This window comes from Gambusia affinis, linkage group LG08 (assembly GCF_019740435.1).
Source record: "Gambusia affinis linkage group LG08, SWU_Gaff_1.0, whole genome shotgun sequence".
Lineage (NCBI taxonomy): Eukaryota > Metazoa > Chordata > Actinopteri > Cyprinodontiformes > Poeciliidae > Gambusia > Gambusia affinis.
Window position 1 is genome coordinate 16,464,470 of NC_057875.1, and position 18,226 is coordinate 16,482,695.

Consider the following 18,226-nt stretch of genomic DNA (forward strand, 5'->3'; position numbering starts at 1 on the left):
CTAAATGCATCCACAAGCACTTTATGACTAGAAGCACTAGTGAGTTGTTAATGACTCTGCTTAAAACTCATGTTCTGTGTTGATTTTCACATTAGCCTACAGCTGACAGAGAAATCTCTGACTGTGTGAAAAGCTACTGCACACGCAGAGTCCAGAATTTGACTGTACCTTGTGAAATGTCTTAGTGAAAACACAAATAAAACATTTTATTTCTAAAAAAAAACTTGATGTGGTTGAATGTGCCTACATGTACCAGAATGCACCGCGACTGTCCGTATTAACCAACCGAGTGTTGCTCTGTTATACTAGCAAACATCAGCGGGACAGACGCGCTGGCTTTGTAAGTAACGTTTTGTTCTGCAACATTTTTGGTGGGTTTGTGAAGTCCTATATGACACAGTAACTGGTTATATTGTAAATTTATTTTGGTTTAAAATACATACAGCACCAGTTTATGTTGAATTAGCTAGCTTATGTTAGCCCGAGTTAGCCTTTTTCGCAGGAAGCTAGCACAACCGTGAAGTTTTTTTGTAAGGAAAGTGTTTACACTTGGTACAGCAAAATGTATTTATAAAAAAAAATATTCGAAAAAGTCTTTTTGATAGGTTATTTTCTCATAGATTTCTCTTTATTTTCAAAGCGATGACATCTTTGGGAGATCTTGCTATACGTTTGATTTATTCTTTTATTGACAGTCACCACTTTTCACAACATTTTCTGCGTTGTAACTGTTAGCCACCTTTAGCTAAGCCGGTAGTTGTTGTGTTACGTACACATAAAGCAACGTCAGCAGTCAGTGAGTGTCCAACTGTCAGTGAACGCCTCACTGGTCACAGTCTCACTCCTCTCATTCTCCATGTCACACGCAGTTTTCGTTTTCTCCAAGCATGGACAGAGACGCCAAATCAGAGGTGAGAAAAAAAACAAAAACAAAAAAAAAAAAACAAGCTTGTGTGAAGACAGACTGAGTGACACTGTTAAGTTTCACGGCGATGTACTATTAGTTAAGATTTAGTTGGAAAATGTTGTCTAGTCTCTATTGATCCGCTAGACTTAGACAAGGGTTATCTCTTAATCTCGAACAGAGCTGAACAAGCCATCAGACGTTCATGATGCCTTGCTGTTTGGTTGTCTCACAGGATGGGTCAGTTGGTCCAGTAGAGAATGCCTCAGGAGACAATCCACCTTGTATAGCACCAGGAATGGGTATGCTTTTGGTTTTTATATCATTGTCAAATTGAAACAAAATATGTGTTCACAATTGACCCGTGCACGGTGTTTGACAACTGGCAAATGTTCTTGATTGTGTGCTGAGTAACACTTTGTTAGGCAACATTTTATTCAAAAGTTTTGAAGTCCCCTGTATCAGTTTCTCAGCTTATTACAACAAATACTTTTGGTCTGTTGCGTAATGTGTTTTTTTTAAAACAAAACAAAACAAAACAAACAAAAACAATGTAATATTGTTGGGTTTCCGATGTGTATGTGTCATGTACGGTTGTTCCAATCGTTCCAATAGAGAGAAAGATCAACGTTATTTTCGTGTTTCGAAGGTAGTTGGTCACCAGGGAGTTAAATTAAATAATAATTAAAAAAAAACTTACTGGAAAAAAAGAGGAGAAAAGTCGATCAACAATCTACAGCTAAAAGCAGAAGGTGCTGTAACTAATAATGCCAGCGTTTCCAGCGCCCACTTTCTAACAGGTAACGATCGCATCGTTTAAATCGTATTTCCAGATGGACAACCATTCACATGTAAGTTAAGATATATTTATTTTTTATGCCCTAGCTTCGTAGCTTGTTGTTAGCGATAGCATTGTTACCGTAGACTAATTACTTAAAATAGCACAACTCACTACCCACCCGGCAGAAACAAGTCGACAGTCATTTAATGCTTCTTTTGAAACTAAATAATTGTATTATGCAGCCTTTTGAAAACTTTCTTCTGGCTCGTCGAATAATATGAACTCTGCAGCACCAAATAGTTATGTGGATCGCCTCGACGCTTCTCTTATAATCATCTAGATTATAAGAGAAGTCTTTTTTTACCGAGATAAATCGGATTATATCTTAAATATACGTGTATTTTTTCGAGATGCCTATGCTGTTTCAGCCTATTTAGGGCATTAGCATACGTTGTGATCCATTTTGAAAGCATAGAAGTCCACTTCCGGACCTCCATCTGAATTTCGCGCGTTATCCGAGTCACGTGACTGCAACCCAGCAATAGGTACATCTTAAATTATGTGACTATCATAAAAAGTTTTATATTTATATTATATATCACTCATTTTAAAAACTGAAACCTGTATGTCATATAGATTCATTACACATAGAGTGAAATATTCCAAGTCTCTATTTATAATTTTGATGATTACAGATGATGAAATTTCAAAACTTTGTGTCTGGGAAAAATAGAGTACTGCATACAATGGATTAAAGAGATGTATTTTAAACAAAATTGCCAGGCTTTGGAAAAGTATGTTCATTCAGTACTTTATTAGGTCTCCAATTGGACGAAATACTGCATCAGTGTGGTGTGGCATGGTGTTGATCAGCCTGTGATTCTATTGAGGTGCAGGACAGCTAGCTTATTAATTAAGGATAGCAGCTAGGATACAGAATTATGCTAAAGAAGCTGGTTGTTCTATGATCCTTTGTGGTTTAGTGTACTTGGGGAAGATGCCAATCACTGGGCATCTCTCCAGTCAGCATGAGAGACTTTTTAGAGGGTTCGGAAAACTTTGCAGGTGTTTTGATGGTGTGACATTATTTGTTTTCAATATTTATTTTGTTCACAATACTCAAAAGACTTGAAATGCTTCACTCTGTGAGTAAGAAATCCACGAGTTTCAGTTTCTGAAATAAGTGTTAAATTTTGTCCGCAATTTCCAATATTTTTTTGGAGCTGCATCTCTGTCTGTGTGTAGTGATTGAGAAAAGGATTTCTGCATACATGTTCCTTAAAACATTTATGCAGCCGTCATCATGAAATTATGATGACGGCTGCATTATAATGTGTATAATTATTTCCAAACAGAACTTCATCTTGCCTAGTGAATGTCTAAAGTAAAGGTGTTGGTAGGAGTGGTTTTGATAGATTTTAACATAACAGTTTTAGTGTTTTAATACTGTCTTCATTAACCACCTCTGTTGTCTGCGTTCAGCGGATGGCGAGACGTTGGATATGCTGTGGCAGTTCCGAGCCCAGCTCCGCCAGGACTCCCCTCAGCTCCCAGAGACGGTGACCCGTCTCACTGCTCCTGACGGGAGCATCCTGTACTTGGTGGGCACTGCCCATTTCAGTGAGGACAGCAAAAATGATGTGGCGATGGTAAGCTGAACAGGCAAAGACGAGGAATGTGGAATTGGCAGAATGTAAAGTTTCTCACACCTTCTTAAAAATGTGGCTCTCTGTGAAATGGCAGTAAAATAAGGTGCGCAATTAACAGAGGCTAAGTGATAATGACTTTCCCCTTTGGTGACGGTGATAATTGGGTTGGTGAGCTCATTTAGTCAAGTATCATCTGGTCCCTGAAACTTTCTTCATTCATTGGTTGTTTTCCACTTGTCTTTCTCGCATTTTGATGTTATTGTGCACCCAATATCTTATCTATCCCATTTAACTCCTTTTCTGCCCCTCATCCAGACAATCCGCGCTGTGCAGCCAGACGTGGTGGTGGTGGAGCTTTGCCAGTACAGAGTGTCAATGTTACGTATGGATGAGAACACGCTGCTGAGGGAAGCCAAAGATATCAACCTGGAGAAGGTTCAGCAAGCCATCAAGCAGGTTAGGCTTTCAGACAGACCTGATCAAATCTGATCTGGAAAAGTGGTGGTGATATAAAGTAGAATCAGAATACAAGAAAAATGGCGACGTTGTGGTATTTCACAGTAAAAAGGATTGCTGCATTGAGCTATTATTAATGGAGAATTAAATATCACAGATGAATTAAGCAAGTGTAAATTTTATGCGGCAAATAAAAAGCAGTGAATAATTGTGAAGTGAATGGAAAGCGATACGTGTTTCTAAAACGTTTTTTACGAATAAACATCTAAAAAGTATGATATGCATAATGTGTGCATCCACCCTGATCCAATATGTTGCACAACCACCTTTCACCAGTTACACCTGCAGGTCTTCTGAGGTTTATTTTTGCCAGCTTTGTGCATCTAGAACCATTTTTCGTTGTAAAATAGGTTATGTTCCATCAGATTAGATGGAGTGGGCTTATAATAATCACTTTTCAAGTCTTGGCCTCCATAATGAGTTGGATTTAGGATTGTACTTTGGAACACTCTGCCATGCAAATATGCTGTTTAGGTGTAAGGAGTTTGTTTAAAATGGTTTTTGTCACAAGTATTTTGAAGCCTCTATCTGGAGCTGCATTCACACAAATCAGAATTTTTATTTTTATTTTTTTGTCAATATGTGGCCCATATCTGACGTTTTCACGGCAATCTGAATGGGTCTATTCATCTTCCGAAGAAAACAAAATCCTACTTGTGCAACTTCCATATGTGGAACTAAATCGGCTACATTTAGTTTTGTAGTTTTCAAAACGTCTGCAGCCGTAACGGTCACGTCGCATTTTATCTAGTTTTTACGCTATTGATATGGGACACGTGTCATAATTCTCCACTAGAAGAAGAAGATGAGGTAGATCTGGATGTAAACACTGGGGGGAAATTATTATTATTATAAAAGAAGTCTGTCAGTGAAGCGCATCACATCCCACCGCTCCTGGTTCAGATTACACATCCAAACAGAAATTGCAGTCAAATGCTTCACATGCTATTAGATGTTTTTTTTGTTTTTTTTTTACTAGCTTCCATTTTCTTATGATATTGTGGCAGTACTATCAGCTCCCATCACTCAATAACTTTAAAATCCATAGATGGCGGCATCTCATGTTACTTCAGATATAAAACGGCACGCTGCTGTGGGAAAACACAGAAGTCTCATTGGGGTCACATTGAATTAGTAGAATGAACAACTACGCAAAAGAAAACAAAAAAACAAAATTAAACTGAGCATCAAGACTTGCTGTGTGAATATCACTTGTATGTAGTGTTTTAAATTGATGAATTGTGATTTCTGATGTTATGCTCCTGTGACAAAATAATAGTATCTGTTTATCTGTCCAATTAAATATTACATTATTTAAGACAAATTTAAAACTTTAACGTGGGCAATAAAATGTAAAAATAAATACTAAGACAAAAAGGAAGCTAATAGAGACATTTTAAGACTGGAGTTGTATCTTCATGTTCCTTTGTGCTGGTTAAAAGATGAGCTGCAGTGTTTTGAACTATTTGCTCATGCTGCAGAGATGATTGGTCTAGCCCAACATATAAACAACTGCAGACAAGAAGTAATAAAAAGCATGGACAACCTTCTCAGGGTCCTTTTTAAAAGAGAGATATGGCTTGACTTCAGCAATGAGTCATAGTGTGGGGGGGGAAAAAGCTTGAGTTAATGCCTGTACTTATCTGTTTGCCCAATTTGAGATTACTGTCTGGAATAACACCTGGATTCCCAAAAGTATTTAGGCAACAGAGAACTTCAGCTGCGCAAGAGGGTTGGGATACGATTTGTCAAACCACAACTTCTGGCTGCGCTTCAGTTCAACAGCCAGTTTTTTGTGTTTATGATAGGTATTGTAGTTGAAATGTTTATTCTTTGTTTCTGTCTCTCAGAATGGGCTCATGTCCGGCCTGATGCAGATCCTCCTGCTCAAAGTTTCTGCTCACATCACGGAGCAACTGGGAATGGCACCAGGAGGAGAATTTCGAGAGGCTTATGTTGAGGCAAGTCTCTCAGAAACTTATGTTGCGCAAATGACTATCGTGCCAAATCTATGCCAAACACAATTTTGTCATTTCTGACTTGGAGGTGTGTCTTCTAGAACTGCAATTCCTCCTCCATCTCTCACAAAGAGCAGTTACCTTAAACAGGCTTTATAACAGGGCTGTTGGAAATAAAGGACTAGTTGTTTTAATTATGCACTCTAGATGCATTTTGGTAATTTGAAAATATTTCTCTCCTCACAGGCGGGACGAGTCCCATTCTGTAAATTTCACCTTGGTGACAGGCCAATCCCAGTGACCTTAAAGAGGACCATAGCTGCTCTCAGTTTATGGCAGAAGGCCCGTCTGGCCTGGGGTCTTTGCTTTTTGTCAGATCCAATCAGGTACAAACTCTCCTAATGAACCATTTTTTTTTTATTTATTTTTTTTTATCTACGATGAAATTGGATGCTTGGTTGAAAACCGCATTAAACTGCAGCTTAAAAAGTAAACAAAAAAATCCTCTATCTTTATCTCGATGTTGATGTCTCACTAGTCATGCTGATGGCACGGAGGTTTGATTTTTATTGAATGGATCTAGTGGGCAAAAGCTAAACATTGAGGGAACATTAAATTATGACCGCTGCTGAATTTGGTGGAAATCACAGGATCGGTTATTAATCAGAAAGATTGCAGTGAACATTTAAGAATCTTTGATATCTGTTTGTGTTTAGATCAGAACTTCCAGTAAATCTGCTAGTGTTTTTAAAAAGCCCATGTATGGCGTATTTGGTTGAAAGTGCATTATTCAAAGTGCCAATTTAAACTCATTTTGTTTCTAATGTTAAGCTTCTGATAGTTAGGTTAGCCTCTCCTGGGAAGCTAAAATTAAGTAATATTTAAAAGCATAGTTTTAATAATTTGGCTGAGACATGTTTTGGTCTCCCAATTAAAATGTTTTGAGACAAAACAAGTTTGTGCAAAACTTAAAAAAATAAAAAGTTTGTCACAAAGAAGCAAACTTTAAATCCTTTTAATGAGCATTTATAGTTGTTGTTTTTTTTATTATTATTTTTGGGAGGGGTTCAAGTCATTTTCACAAAGTTTATCCACTGTAGAATACCCCCTAAAACATTACACTTGCTCTTAAAACACTTGTTTTTTTACTTCATTATCTCTAGCTAAGCGTTATATATTGTGTGTGGTGTTTCAGTAAAGAGGACGTAGAGAAGTGTAAGCAGAAGGACCTGCTGGAGCAAACCATGTCTGAGATGATCGGCGAGTTTCCTGCTCTCCATCAAACCATTGTGGCTGAAAGGGATATCTACCTCACACACAAACTCCGCCAGGCAACACACTGTGTGGAGTCGCCATCCAATGGCCAGAGTGTGTATTGCATTTTTTTTTTCTTAAGTTGCCATCACAGATATATCTGTTAATGAACTACTCATATCATGTAATTGTATAAACTGAATATATGGCGAGTTGAGGCTCACTCCTCTTTTCAAAAGAGCTCCTGCTCAGTCAAATTAGACACCACATTTGTGGATTTTCAAAGTTCTGAACTCGGTTAATATCTTTGTTATACATATTATTAATTTGAGATTTCAAAGGAGCTTTATAAAGAGACACAAATTTTAAATCATTAAATTGCTAAGTCAAAATTCATTGAAGCCAGGTTTATTATTTGCAGCATTTTTAGAACAACTAAAGGTAGCATGATTACTTGATTGTGCTATAAAATGGCACTATGTTTCTTTAAGCTATATAAAAAACAAAATGTGATTATTTTTATTTATTTTTTCCCCCAATAGAAGAGCCTGCTGTGGTTGTTGGAGTTGTAGGAATGGGTCACGTCCCTGGTATTGAACGAAACTGGGATATGGAGCTCAACGTTCAAGAAATCATGACGTAGGTTTTCTACCTGGTAATTGAATACTAAAAAAGTCATCACAGGACAAAACAAATATTTTTGTTTCTGTCTTATCTCTTTCTTTCAGTGTTGCACCACCCTCACAATTCAGCTGGATGCTACGCATTGTTGTAAAGGGCGTCTTGATGGGAATGCTGGGATATGCCTGCTATCGAGTCGGAGGAGGTTTAGGTCGAACCCTGCTGATGTTACCAGCAGTCCAGACTTTGATTGAGACTCTTCGGCCCCAGCCGCCTGACCCCGCTGGACCTCTCTAAGCCGTCTTTCACACAAGATTTGATTTTTAAAAAAAGATGCATTTATCACCAATGGCCTTAAAAGCAAGAGCTGGACCAGCTCACACCTGGGAACTGATGAGGACCTCTCTGGGGTCAAGAACCTTTCACCTTCTATTGATGTCCCTATAGGCACAGTGGGACTGTACTGCCAAAGAAACCACAACTGTACTCTAATCTGCATTTCTGGCAATTATATTTTGCATAAATGTGCTCCTATCAGTGTAACATTTCCCTCTTGTTCCTGAAGTTTATTTACACATGGCTTTATTTTGCTAATCATCCTATGAATCAAATTGAATAATTTTCCTGGACATAATAGGACACATTTTTAAATTTTTTTGAAAGAAGTCATTTTCTGAGTACCGGGCAGATTCTTGGTAATTAGTCCAGCACTTTAAAAGAGGATGTAACTTATAGTGTTATTTAAATATAAACAGATTAGATTAATTTCACTGTGTGTCTGAACTAGAAAGTCAATTATGATTTTTGAAAAAATAATTTCAAATATATTTGCATGGTGCTCATTCCTCACATTCAGGAGGAATGATTAGCAGAAGAAACTCTGGTGATTGCTCTTTGCTACGAACTTTACAGCCAAGTGCCTCATGTTTCAGCTGGAAGGGCTACTGTGAAATCCAATTTTTGTTAGCTTCATCTAATGAATGATTAATGCAATTGTCAACATGTTGAGCATTGTACTATTTTGTAATGAGAGGACATGAAGTTCATGATGACTTTGACATTTTACCAAAACTGCAACATTTTTGTGGAACACTGATGCTCAGGAGGCCTCACGGTGCCTCACAAAACAGTGGGGTGAGAACATTTTATGTTTTATTTTACCCTTTAATATGATGGACCCAACCATCAGGTGTCAAGTGTACAATATTTTTTTATCAACTGACAGTCAGTGCATTGGCTGTCCTAATATATGCATTCATATTTATTGTGAAATTATGGAACTAGATAGAAATTAAAGTTGCTTTGTTTCCCTCAGAGTAAAGTGGGACCATAATGGTTTGTGCATTTATAAATCTGTTTTATTTGGACTGCTGAACAAAATCTGGAAATTTAGCCTTACTTTATCACTGCTGCCTTTGACCCTCTGATTGCCTCCTCTGCTAAAGCCTATCACCAACACGTGTGTTTCCATATTATGTTCTGTTACTGCATGTATAACAACAAAAGACAACCCTGGATCTAAAAGGAGGGTGTCAAAGTATAGTACAGCAAGTTCTGTCAACATAAATGCATGATTTTGAATCTATTGTAGGTATTCAGGTAATTTAAGTGATTTTTAAGTATTTTTGTTTTTAACTGTAAATCAAAATAAGGGATGTGAAATGAGTTACCGTACATAATTTATCACAACGTGTAAATGGGTCCAATGAATTGATGAAGAGTGTAATGTTCATTTATTTTTAAAGAGAATAATTAAAACCAGTGCCAGCTATTTACCGTCTGAGCTTATTCAGATAACCAGTCTTCCGATTGATTAAAACGCTTTGAAGAAATGGGTTAAAGACTGAAGTTGTTGCAGGCCAGATATGTTGTTTTCGGATTTGTATCTGAGTACATTCAACAATAATATATGATTTGCTGTATGCCTGAGAACTCAGGAAGAGAGTATGAGTGGATGTATTGGTCGTATTAACTGATTATCCTGCACCCTTTACTTGTTTTGTCACTGTAAACGTACCAAACACTGACTCTTCTATAATAGTAAAAGTAAACTATATTTGCTTCAGTGCCTGTCCTATGATTGGTGTGTGTCTTTACATTATAGGATAATGTCAGTCTTTAACATAATAATGAACTAAGCTTGGCTTACAATTTGGTGATTTTAGACCTGTGGCTCAAATTTTTCCCATCGTGTCTGTTTGTTTGTCATGTGTTTTTATCCACTAGTTCTCCTTAGAGCTGCGTTCTCTCTCCTTGGTCCTCAGACCCCCGAGCCCTACACGTTTTCAATATGTCTTGTCTGTGTTTCATCCATCCATTGGTGATTTCTAACACCCTTGTCCCCTAGTGGGGTCGGGAGGGCTGCTGGTGCCTATCTCCAGCTAACGTTCCGGGCGAGAGGCGGGGTTCACCCTTGACAGGTCGCCAGTCTGTCGCAGGTCTGGGTTTCAGCACATCTAATTGAAATGATTGCATGACCTCCTCTGCATGCTGCAGTGCTACCGAAGCCTGTTGATCACAGTTATTTGAGTGTGTGGCATCAAGGAGACACCTAAAACATGCAGGACACGGGGTTTTGAGAACCAGGGATGGGAGCCAATATATCCTATGGACTAGTTTTTCTACAGTGGCTCAGGATGATTTAAAAGTAGTTTATACATTTGCAAAAGGGAATTTCTGTGTTTCTCAAGATTTTTTTTGTTTGTCTTTTTTTTTTAAAAATCTATTCTCATGTATATATCTGGAGCAATTAAAATGTCTTTCGGTGCACTGAATTAACCGAAAGTAAAAAAGTTTTTCATTATTTATTTATTTATTTCCCCATTTCCCTATGAGGCTCCGTACTAAGCAGTAATCGGTCGTTTAAAAATGTAATTCTCAAGAATGATAATCGATCATTTACAGCTTTAAGACATGTATTATGTTAAATAATAAATATCTTTAATAATAATAGCCCATCAGATTGACATTAGTCCCTCGTTGTTATTCTCCCCACCTTAGAGTTCCGCCTTTGCTGTTTCAAGTCGAGCATTTGAAGGTGTAACAACACGAAGTCTCCCAAACATCCGCTGTAGCTCGCAGGATTATGAAAGCATGATTAGCCTAAACAGTTCAGACTGCGCCACAGGACACTAACAGACTGATGGCCTGATTTACATGGCTTATTTAGGACCCCGGCTGGGAGTGTCGCGCATCTTCCTACCCCATGTGACAGTCTTCAGAGTCCTCTGCACAGTCAGGATGGACAAGATGGGTCTGGCAGTGGGTCGCTCCTCTTTGGAACGACTCGACTTTGATAACGTCGCCCTTAAGAAACTTCCCCTGGACCCGTCCGATGAACCGGGGGTCCGAATGGTGAAAGGAGCGTGTTTCTCTCGAGTTAATCCTGAGCCGCTGAACAACCCTCGGTTCGTGGCCGTTTCGGGCGAAGCCCTGGCGTTGCTAGGGCTAGACGGGGAAGAGGTTATGAACGATCCTCTCGGTCCGGAGTACCTGAGCGGGTCTAAAGTCATGCCTGGATCCGAGCCCGCGGCTCACTGCTACTGCGGTCACCAGTTCGGACAGTTTGCCGGGCAGTTGGGGGACGGGGCCGCCTGTTATCTCGGAGAGGTGAAGGTTCCACCGGGACAAAATCCAGAGTTGCTCCGGGAAAATCCGAGCGGGCGGTGGGAGATTCAGGTGAAAGGAGCGGGGATGACCCCATATTCCAGGTAACAGGATTGACAGAGTTCGTCTTTTTCGTTTTTATGGCTTTACCTGTTGAGTGAAAGGAAAGTAATTGAAGGATTTCAACATTTTCTTTTATTTACAAAAACGTGTGCTGTGAGCCCTTCAGTTTGTTGAAACAACGTTTGATTTAAACATAGCTAACTGTTTACATCCTGAGGATTTCATTTTTTCACATTCGTCATTTTTGCAAAGAAATAAAAACGAACTCATTGAGATTAGACAACATTTTTCACCTCATGCCATAGATTGTGATTCTAGACTATAATACGACTATGGCGTATTATAGTCTAATAACCATTTTATTGCAGTAATTGCCATATGGTAGAAATAAATGAAATATACTGAGATTAAATGACATACAACTGGTCTGTATTTACTACTTGGGTGACTTCAGATTCAGAAGGCAGTTGGTTGCACTTTTACTGAGGGCTATCAGAGTAAATGCAACCGAATAAAAATAATGTATTGTGTTCTTCAAACTGCTTTGTGTTCTTCTATCATCTAACATTAACATGAAATACATCCCCAACAGGAAAGCGGATGGCCGAAAAGTCCTGCGATCCAGTATAAGAGAATTCCTTTGCAGTGAGGCGATGTTCTTCCTCGGTATCCCCACCACCAGAGCAGGCTCCGTGGTCACCTCTGACAGCAAGGTTATAAGGGACATCTACTACAGCGGGAATCCCTGTTACGAGAAATGCTCCGTGGTCCTCCGCATCGCTCCCACCTTCCTCAGGTAAGCAGTGACTTTCCTGTGTCGCATATCTCAGATGTCTGACATCATCCCGAGGTTCTCACAGAGTCTTTCTTATTCTGCACAGGTTCGGTTCCTTTGAGATCTTCAAACCGGCTGACGAGTTCACAGGGCGCCAGGGTCCCAGTTACGGACGGGAAGAGATCCGAGGTCAGATGTTGGATTATGTCATTGAAATGTTTTTCCCTGAAATCCAGCGGGATCATCCAGACCGGCTGGAGAGAAACGTGGCTTTCTTTAGAGAGGTAAGAGTTTACAGTGACTTGTTGTAAACATGCTGATTTCAGATGACAAAGGATGGTTTATTGGCACTAAGTTAGCTGGAAGGTACTACTTTAGTTGGGATGTACTGCAATAATGTTCCAGAATTACATTTGGTGTTTATTTTTGTTGAATTGGTTCACCTTTCTGTTTGCTTTATCCAACAAGTATTTCGCTTTATTCATGTGTTTGAATTGTCCATACCTGCTCAACATAAGGTCACGTTATGTCTAAAACCTGTGCTTTAAGTTTTTCATGTATTTGGAGATGTCTTCCTGTTGTCTCTCTAATTTTAGGTGATGTCCCGTACAGCTCGACTCGTGGCTCAGTGGCAGTGTGTTGGATTCTGTCACGGAGTTCTGAACACCGACAATATGAGTGTTTTGGGACTCACTCTGGACTACGGTCCGTATGGCTTCATGGACAGGTGAGGCATTATTATTATTATTATTGCGATGTTCATGTGGAATGATTGACTTTATGGTTATTTAGAAAATAATACAATGGGCAGTTGAGACACGTATGCACATATTAGCAATTGGATGCACAGAGGTCTTGGGTTTATTGTTGGTTTTTGCTCATCTGCAGTCGTTGACAATTATATAGACAAGCCCCAGTAATATTTGAATTAATATGGCTAAAAGGAACAAACCACTCATCTTTTGTCCCCATCAACAAGCTTCTGACTTTACTGTCAGTATATGAAACTCTAACACGAATCTAAATAAACAAACCTCAATGTTTAGTTCAAACACTTTCAGTTGTCTTGAAGTTAGATCTAATCCAGAGCTGTTGCTAGCTTGTTTATCCTTCCCAAAACCAGTTTTATGAGGAATCTTTTGCTCTTTTTAACCACTTTCTGAATTTCTTTTCAGTGTTCCTAGATGTGAAAATTCCACCTTGATTTCTTGAGAAACTAATCTTAATCTTAGTCCAATTTGACAATAAACATTTCACCAGAAGGCATTGGCCTGTACATGTGGGCGACTAGAAATTATTAGCTGTTTGGAGAGGTGTTGAATTTGAAGCAGGGACTTCTTTCTTGGTCTCTGTCCATGTTGTTAAACTCACAGCATTTTGGACTATGACAGTGGCTTTCCAGGCTCTTGCAGCTCAGTAAAATGTTGACTCTTAAACTTCTTGCCAATTTCCTTTCCTCTTACTTCTAAGTGGCACTGTCTGTGCTCTGTGATTCATTGCAACTCTGTCACTAAAAATAAGCAATCACAACGAATCCGCATGGGTTGGTAAAAGCTTTCCACATCCATTTCAGGTTTGATCCAGATTTCATTTGCAATGCGTCAGACAACTCTGGGCGATATTCGTACAAGGCCCAGCCGGCCATTTGCAGGTGGAACCTGATGAAGCTGGCAGAGGCTCTGGCTCCAGAGTTGCCACCAGATCGAGCAAAGGCTGTGACAGATGAATACCTGGATCACTTCAACCGCTTCTACCTGGAGAACATGAGGAAGAAACTGGGTTTGCTGCGAAAGGAGGAACCCGAGGACGAGATCCTGATCACTGAGCTGCTGCGCACGATGCACGACACAGGTTGGCCTGCAGCGTGGGATGTTTGCATTAAATTAAATGAGTATGGATTGACTAATTCTCCATTTCTTTCCTGCAGGTGCTGACTTCACGAACACCTTCCGTAACTTAGCTCAGATTTCCTGCCCATCAGAGGGAGAAACGGAGCGAGACGAGGAGATTGTTAAGAAAGCCTCAGAGCTCCTCGTGGAGCAGTGTGCTTCTTTAGAGGAGCTAAAGTCAGCCAACACACCCACAATGGATCCACGGTGAGATATACAGATAACAAACAAGGATAATAGTAATAACTAGATAAAAAAAATGGCATGTTCAGCAGAATTGCGTACATTTTGAGATGAATATGTGTAGCTGATTAAAACTTTTTGCTTGTTAAAAGATGGTTCTCAATAACATTATCAACAAATTTTGTTTTGAAATTCGTCCATCATATTCAGCAAGGCCAGTAATACACCCTGCTTACAATGTGAAGGAGAAAAATGCTAGATTTTTTTTTTAAAGAATTTCTAAATTATTCTAAATGCAAATTATAAAAAAGAAATTGCATCTGATATCAGAGTCTGTTTGTTACTGCGCAATAGCCAGCCCCGCCCTCTCCTCACAACTCCTCGGGCTGACTACTGAACCAGTTCTCTGTCTAACAGGTCCGGAAAATCTCTAAGACCTGGGTCTTACCCTGAATGAGATCTATAAGAGATAATCTGTTTAAACTGGTGGCGAAAGAGACACGTCTAGCCCTGACTACCTCCTATCCAGAAGTTATGACCCTTTTCAGTTAAGGAACAACCAACTGAGTAGCCTTCACAGCTGTATAATTCCAATAACCACTTCTGTTAACGGTAGTTCTCTTTCTAAATTGTAACGGGCACTTGTTACCGGCTAGATTTTATTTAGTGGCTAAGATTTAAGCCCCAAGGTCATTATTTACACTCACCAAAGGAAAGTCCGAAGCCACCACATTACTAGAATCATGTATACTAATTTTACTATAAACAGAAGAACTCTGAATCAATTGACTCAATTAATTTCAATGTCCACAACCTAATCAGAATTTTAAAAAGTATGTATTTATTAAGCATGCTTTAGCAGGGGAAAAGACAGGCATACAGAATTTGCTCTAGGATTACCATACAAAAGAAATTAATAAAATTTAGATTAATTCTGACAGAATTAATTAATTTTGACAGAATTCAATATAGTTAAACTATGAGCTGTAACATGGAGGTGCCATTGTCTCTTAGCTCTACTATTTAGGCATAGTTGTCATAGCCAGTACTCCAAAGATTTGATTAAAAGGCAAAAGTACTGGTTTTATAACTATCTATGCGTTTATTTAATTTAATGTAGTTCACATTTCTGACTCAAGAGGGCAGTGGTGATATATTATGTATTTCTTACTGGGGTTGTTTCTGGGATCTATTGTCTTGTATTCTATATTTTTAATTCCAGGAGGCGTAGCAAAATTCAAGTGTTTGTTTCTGCTAATTCAGGTGATTGTGGTAAGCAGCTGATAAAAAATTCAGTTCTTCTGTAGATTTGAAATGAAAAATTATTATTATTATTATTATTATTATTATTATTATTATTATTATTATTATTATTATTATTATTATTATTATTATTAATATTATTATTATTATTATTATGCACAGGCTATAATAGAATCCTTTTTTAACATAAATCTCATCTTAATGCTGCAAAACAGACAGCCAGTGAAACCCTAGTGGCTTACGGGCGGTAAGCCACTAGTGGCTCTTTAGTTAATGGAAAGGTGAGTGGAAGGAAAAAATTTTCAAATCAAGCTGCAGAAGTAACAAACTTTCCATTTTAATTATTATATTTCTACAAGGATAATTATTAGGCTTAAAAAATAATAAACACAAATATGTATTGTGTGAGTTGAGTTGGTTTACAGTGTGACATTGCTATATACAAACAGGAATACCAGTCAAAGTTTGAAGCCAGTCCAAGTTGCTTGAGGACCAGTTTGAAGTTTCCACAGTCAGTGATGATTTGTGAAGCCATATAATTTACTGGTATTGGGCCACTGGGTTTTCTCTGCATAACAGCTGACTACCAACGGAGTATTAGAGCACTTCATGCTTCCTTCTGTTTTGTGGAAATACTCGCTTCATTTTTCATCAGGATTTGTGATGAAAAATGAATCTACCAATATCGGCAAAGGTTCTGATGTTTAATGATCATGATGTCACTTTGTCTGGCTGGCCAATAAACTGACCTGAACCGTACAGAGAATCTATGATTTTGCACGGAGGGTTATTGCCTATAATACAGATCCGCTTTCTCTCTGTATATCAGGATTCAGACTTTCTGCCCTGTTATGACTCATTTTTTATTTGTTTGGTTGACAGGGAATTGTCAATGCTGCTCTCCATGGCTCAGAGCAACCCCGCTCTGTTTGAGATGATCTCAGACAGGGCGACCATCGCGAGACAGTTGGACAGAATGAGCAAACTGAAGGTCCTGCTGGAGACGAGTCAGGACGAGCTGAGAGCCAGGCAGGCTCAGGAGTGGAGCTCCTGGATCACCCTCTACAGGTGAGACGCTTTACCTGAGAGAGACTCCACAGGAAAACGGCTTGCTGTGAGAAAAAGGCTGTGCAAGGACACAGTGGGGGAGTTTTTTTTGTTTTTTTGTTTTTCTTTCGTCTCGTGGCAAGTGATGGGTGGAAGTCTGACTGATAAAGGGGGCGGACAGACAGGGAGGAAATGTTGTTTTCAGGCGGATAGCGTCCCATTACTGTAACTGAGTGTTTCCGCCTTATCGTCACTGCACAGGAAACGTCTGGCCCGCGAGCTGGAAGGTCAGAGCGACATGCAGGTCGTGCAGGAGGAGAGGGCGAGAGTGATGGACGGCATCAACCCTCGCGTAGTGCTCAGAAACTACATTGCCCAGAATGCAATAGAGGCTGCTGAGAGTGGGGACTTCTCTGAGGTCAGGACTCATTTCTCACAATCTGGTGTGACTTTAGAATGTTGCGCATTTCTCCAATGTCTCTCTGTGATCAATTCATTGTGCTGCAGGTCCAACGGGTCCTCAAGGTTCTGGAGAAACCGTTTTCTTCTCAGCCAGGGCTGGAGCTTCCTACTCGGGTGGGTTCACACAGGAGGACTGAACAGGGGGAGAGGGATGAAGGAGAGGAGCCACAGCAGGGAACCTCCTCATCATCAACAGCCCTGAGCCCTGTGCCGTATGACAGCAAGCCCCCGGCTTGGGCACGCCAAATCTGCGTCACCTGATCTTCTTAAACGCTTCCTTAACTGCTGTCCTGCCTAAAAGAACAAGAAAGTTGGAAAGTGTTGATCACTCTCTTTTACCTTTTTACATCCCCTCCTCTCTTTGGCTCACTGTCCAACTTTCTTTTTAGCTTTGGCAAGGCAGCAGTGAGGGAGTGAAGAGAAGTGGCTCTTCACAGATTAGCATGATGACACAAAACAGACGGGAGGATGGGAGGTGACGCTCTTCTTCCATTGCCTAAGATTTTCAAATTCAAACAGTTTGGGATTTATTTTTAGACTTTCATTAATGGAGATGATAAAAGCTGCGTTGAGTCAAGTCATGGCTCTGATATAATGTGCAGGTTGCAGAAGGAACAGCTCTACAGAAACCCAGCTTGGCTCTCCTCCACCCCGTCTGTTCAGTGTCACTTCTGCTATTTATGATGATTCAGGCAACAAGTCCTGTAGTGACCTGCCTGCCTCTGACAGACTGTGGGTTGTCACTTCCAGAGTGCACCAAATATTATGAGAACTGTGTCAGTTTGAAAGGGAGTGATTGCAGTTGAGAGAAATGCTAAAACCTCCACACACACAAACACGCACAATGAGTTCAGTAAATGCTTTTTATCCTCCTCACTGTGATCGCGCCTCCCTCTGAGGTTCGGACCATCATTTTCCTTTATTATTATTCTATTTTTACAGGTAGGTTTGAATGAGGAATGACAAATCTGGATGTATTGAAAATTTAAAAATGCTCGTGTTGAAAATTTATTTTTAGAAAAATATTGGAATTGCTGTAACTTTCAGGTAAATATATATATATATATATATGACGTGTCAAAAAAAAAAAGTTGTTTTATCAATTGTAACCTCTTTTGTTTTTGCTATTAAACAGACTTTTCAGCAGACCGAGTTCATTTGGGATTTTTACTTTGAATTGTACTTTTTTTCTCCTCTTACATCTCATTGCAGTTATGAAAAGTGTGGCATGAATATGTATTCTCCCTTTAATCTG

The 18,226-nt window shown here is 39.4% G+C and overlaps 2 protein-coding genes across 4 annotated transcripts; both read left to right on the forward strand.

Moving 5' to 3' along the window:
• The first annotated feature begins 247 nt into the window (after nucleotides 1-247).
• trabd (TraB domain containing) lies at nucleotides 248-8,230 on the forward strand. Of its 3 annotated transcripts, XM_044125192.1 has the most exons (10): nucleotides 248-340; nucleotides 870-911; nucleotides 1,140-1,206; nucleotides 3,168-3,334; nucleotides 3,650-3,790; nucleotides 5,701-5,811; nucleotides 6,055-6,194; nucleotides 7,004-7,176; nucleotides 7,605-7,701; nucleotides 7,791-8,230. In XM_044125192.1, the coding sequence occupies exons 1-10, from the start codon at nucleotides 248-250 to the stop codon at nucleotides 7,978-7,980; spliced, it is 1,221 nt and encodes a 406-aa protein (XP_043981127.1). In that variant the 3' UTR covers nucleotides 7,981-8,230. The 3 variants fall into 3 exon arrangements, with proteins under 3 accessions (XP_043981127.1, XP_043981128.1, XP_043981129.1); XM_044125193.1 differs by lacking the exon at nucleotides 248-340 and having other exon boundaries at nucleotides 824-911; nucleotides 1,086-1,206; XM_044125194.1 differs by lacking the exons at nucleotides 248-340; nucleotides 870-911; nucleotides 1,140-1,206 and adding an exon at nucleotides 1,657-1,755.
• A 2,458-nt stretch (nucleotides 8,231-10,688) lies between these two features.
• selenoo1 (selenoprotein O1) lies at nucleotides 10,689-18,119 on the forward strand. Its single transcript, XM_044125195.1, has 9 exons — nucleotides 10,689-11,393; nucleotides 11,945-12,148; nucleotides 12,234-12,411; nucleotides 12,724-12,854; nucleotides 13,701-13,978; nucleotides 14,055-14,223; nucleotides 16,345-16,530; nucleotides 16,771-16,927; nucleotides 17,017-18,119. Exons 1-9 carry the CDS (start codon nucleotides 10,840-10,842, stop codon nucleotides 17,239-17,241), a joined length of 2,082 nt encoding a protein of 693 aa, XP_043981130.1. The 5' UTR covers nucleotides 10,689-10,839; the 3' UTR covers nucleotides 17,242-18,119.
• The last annotated feature ends 107 nt before the right edge of the window (nucleotides 18,120-18,226 follow it).

Bases quoted from the DNA above. Each gene is read 5' to 3' on its own strand.
- trabd (XM_044125192.1), top strand. From the start codon at position 248: ATGTACCAGAATGCACCGCGACTGTCCGTATTAACCAACCGAGTGTTG. The intron at 341-869 runs GTAAGTAACGTT...TGTCACACGCAG, and splicing joins GGGACAGACGCGCTGGCTTT to TTTTCGTTTTCTCCAAGCAT. The intron at 1,207-3,167 runs GTATGCTTTTGG...GTCTGCGTTCAG, and splicing joins TTGTATAGCACCAGGAATGG to CGGATGGCGAGACGTTGGAT.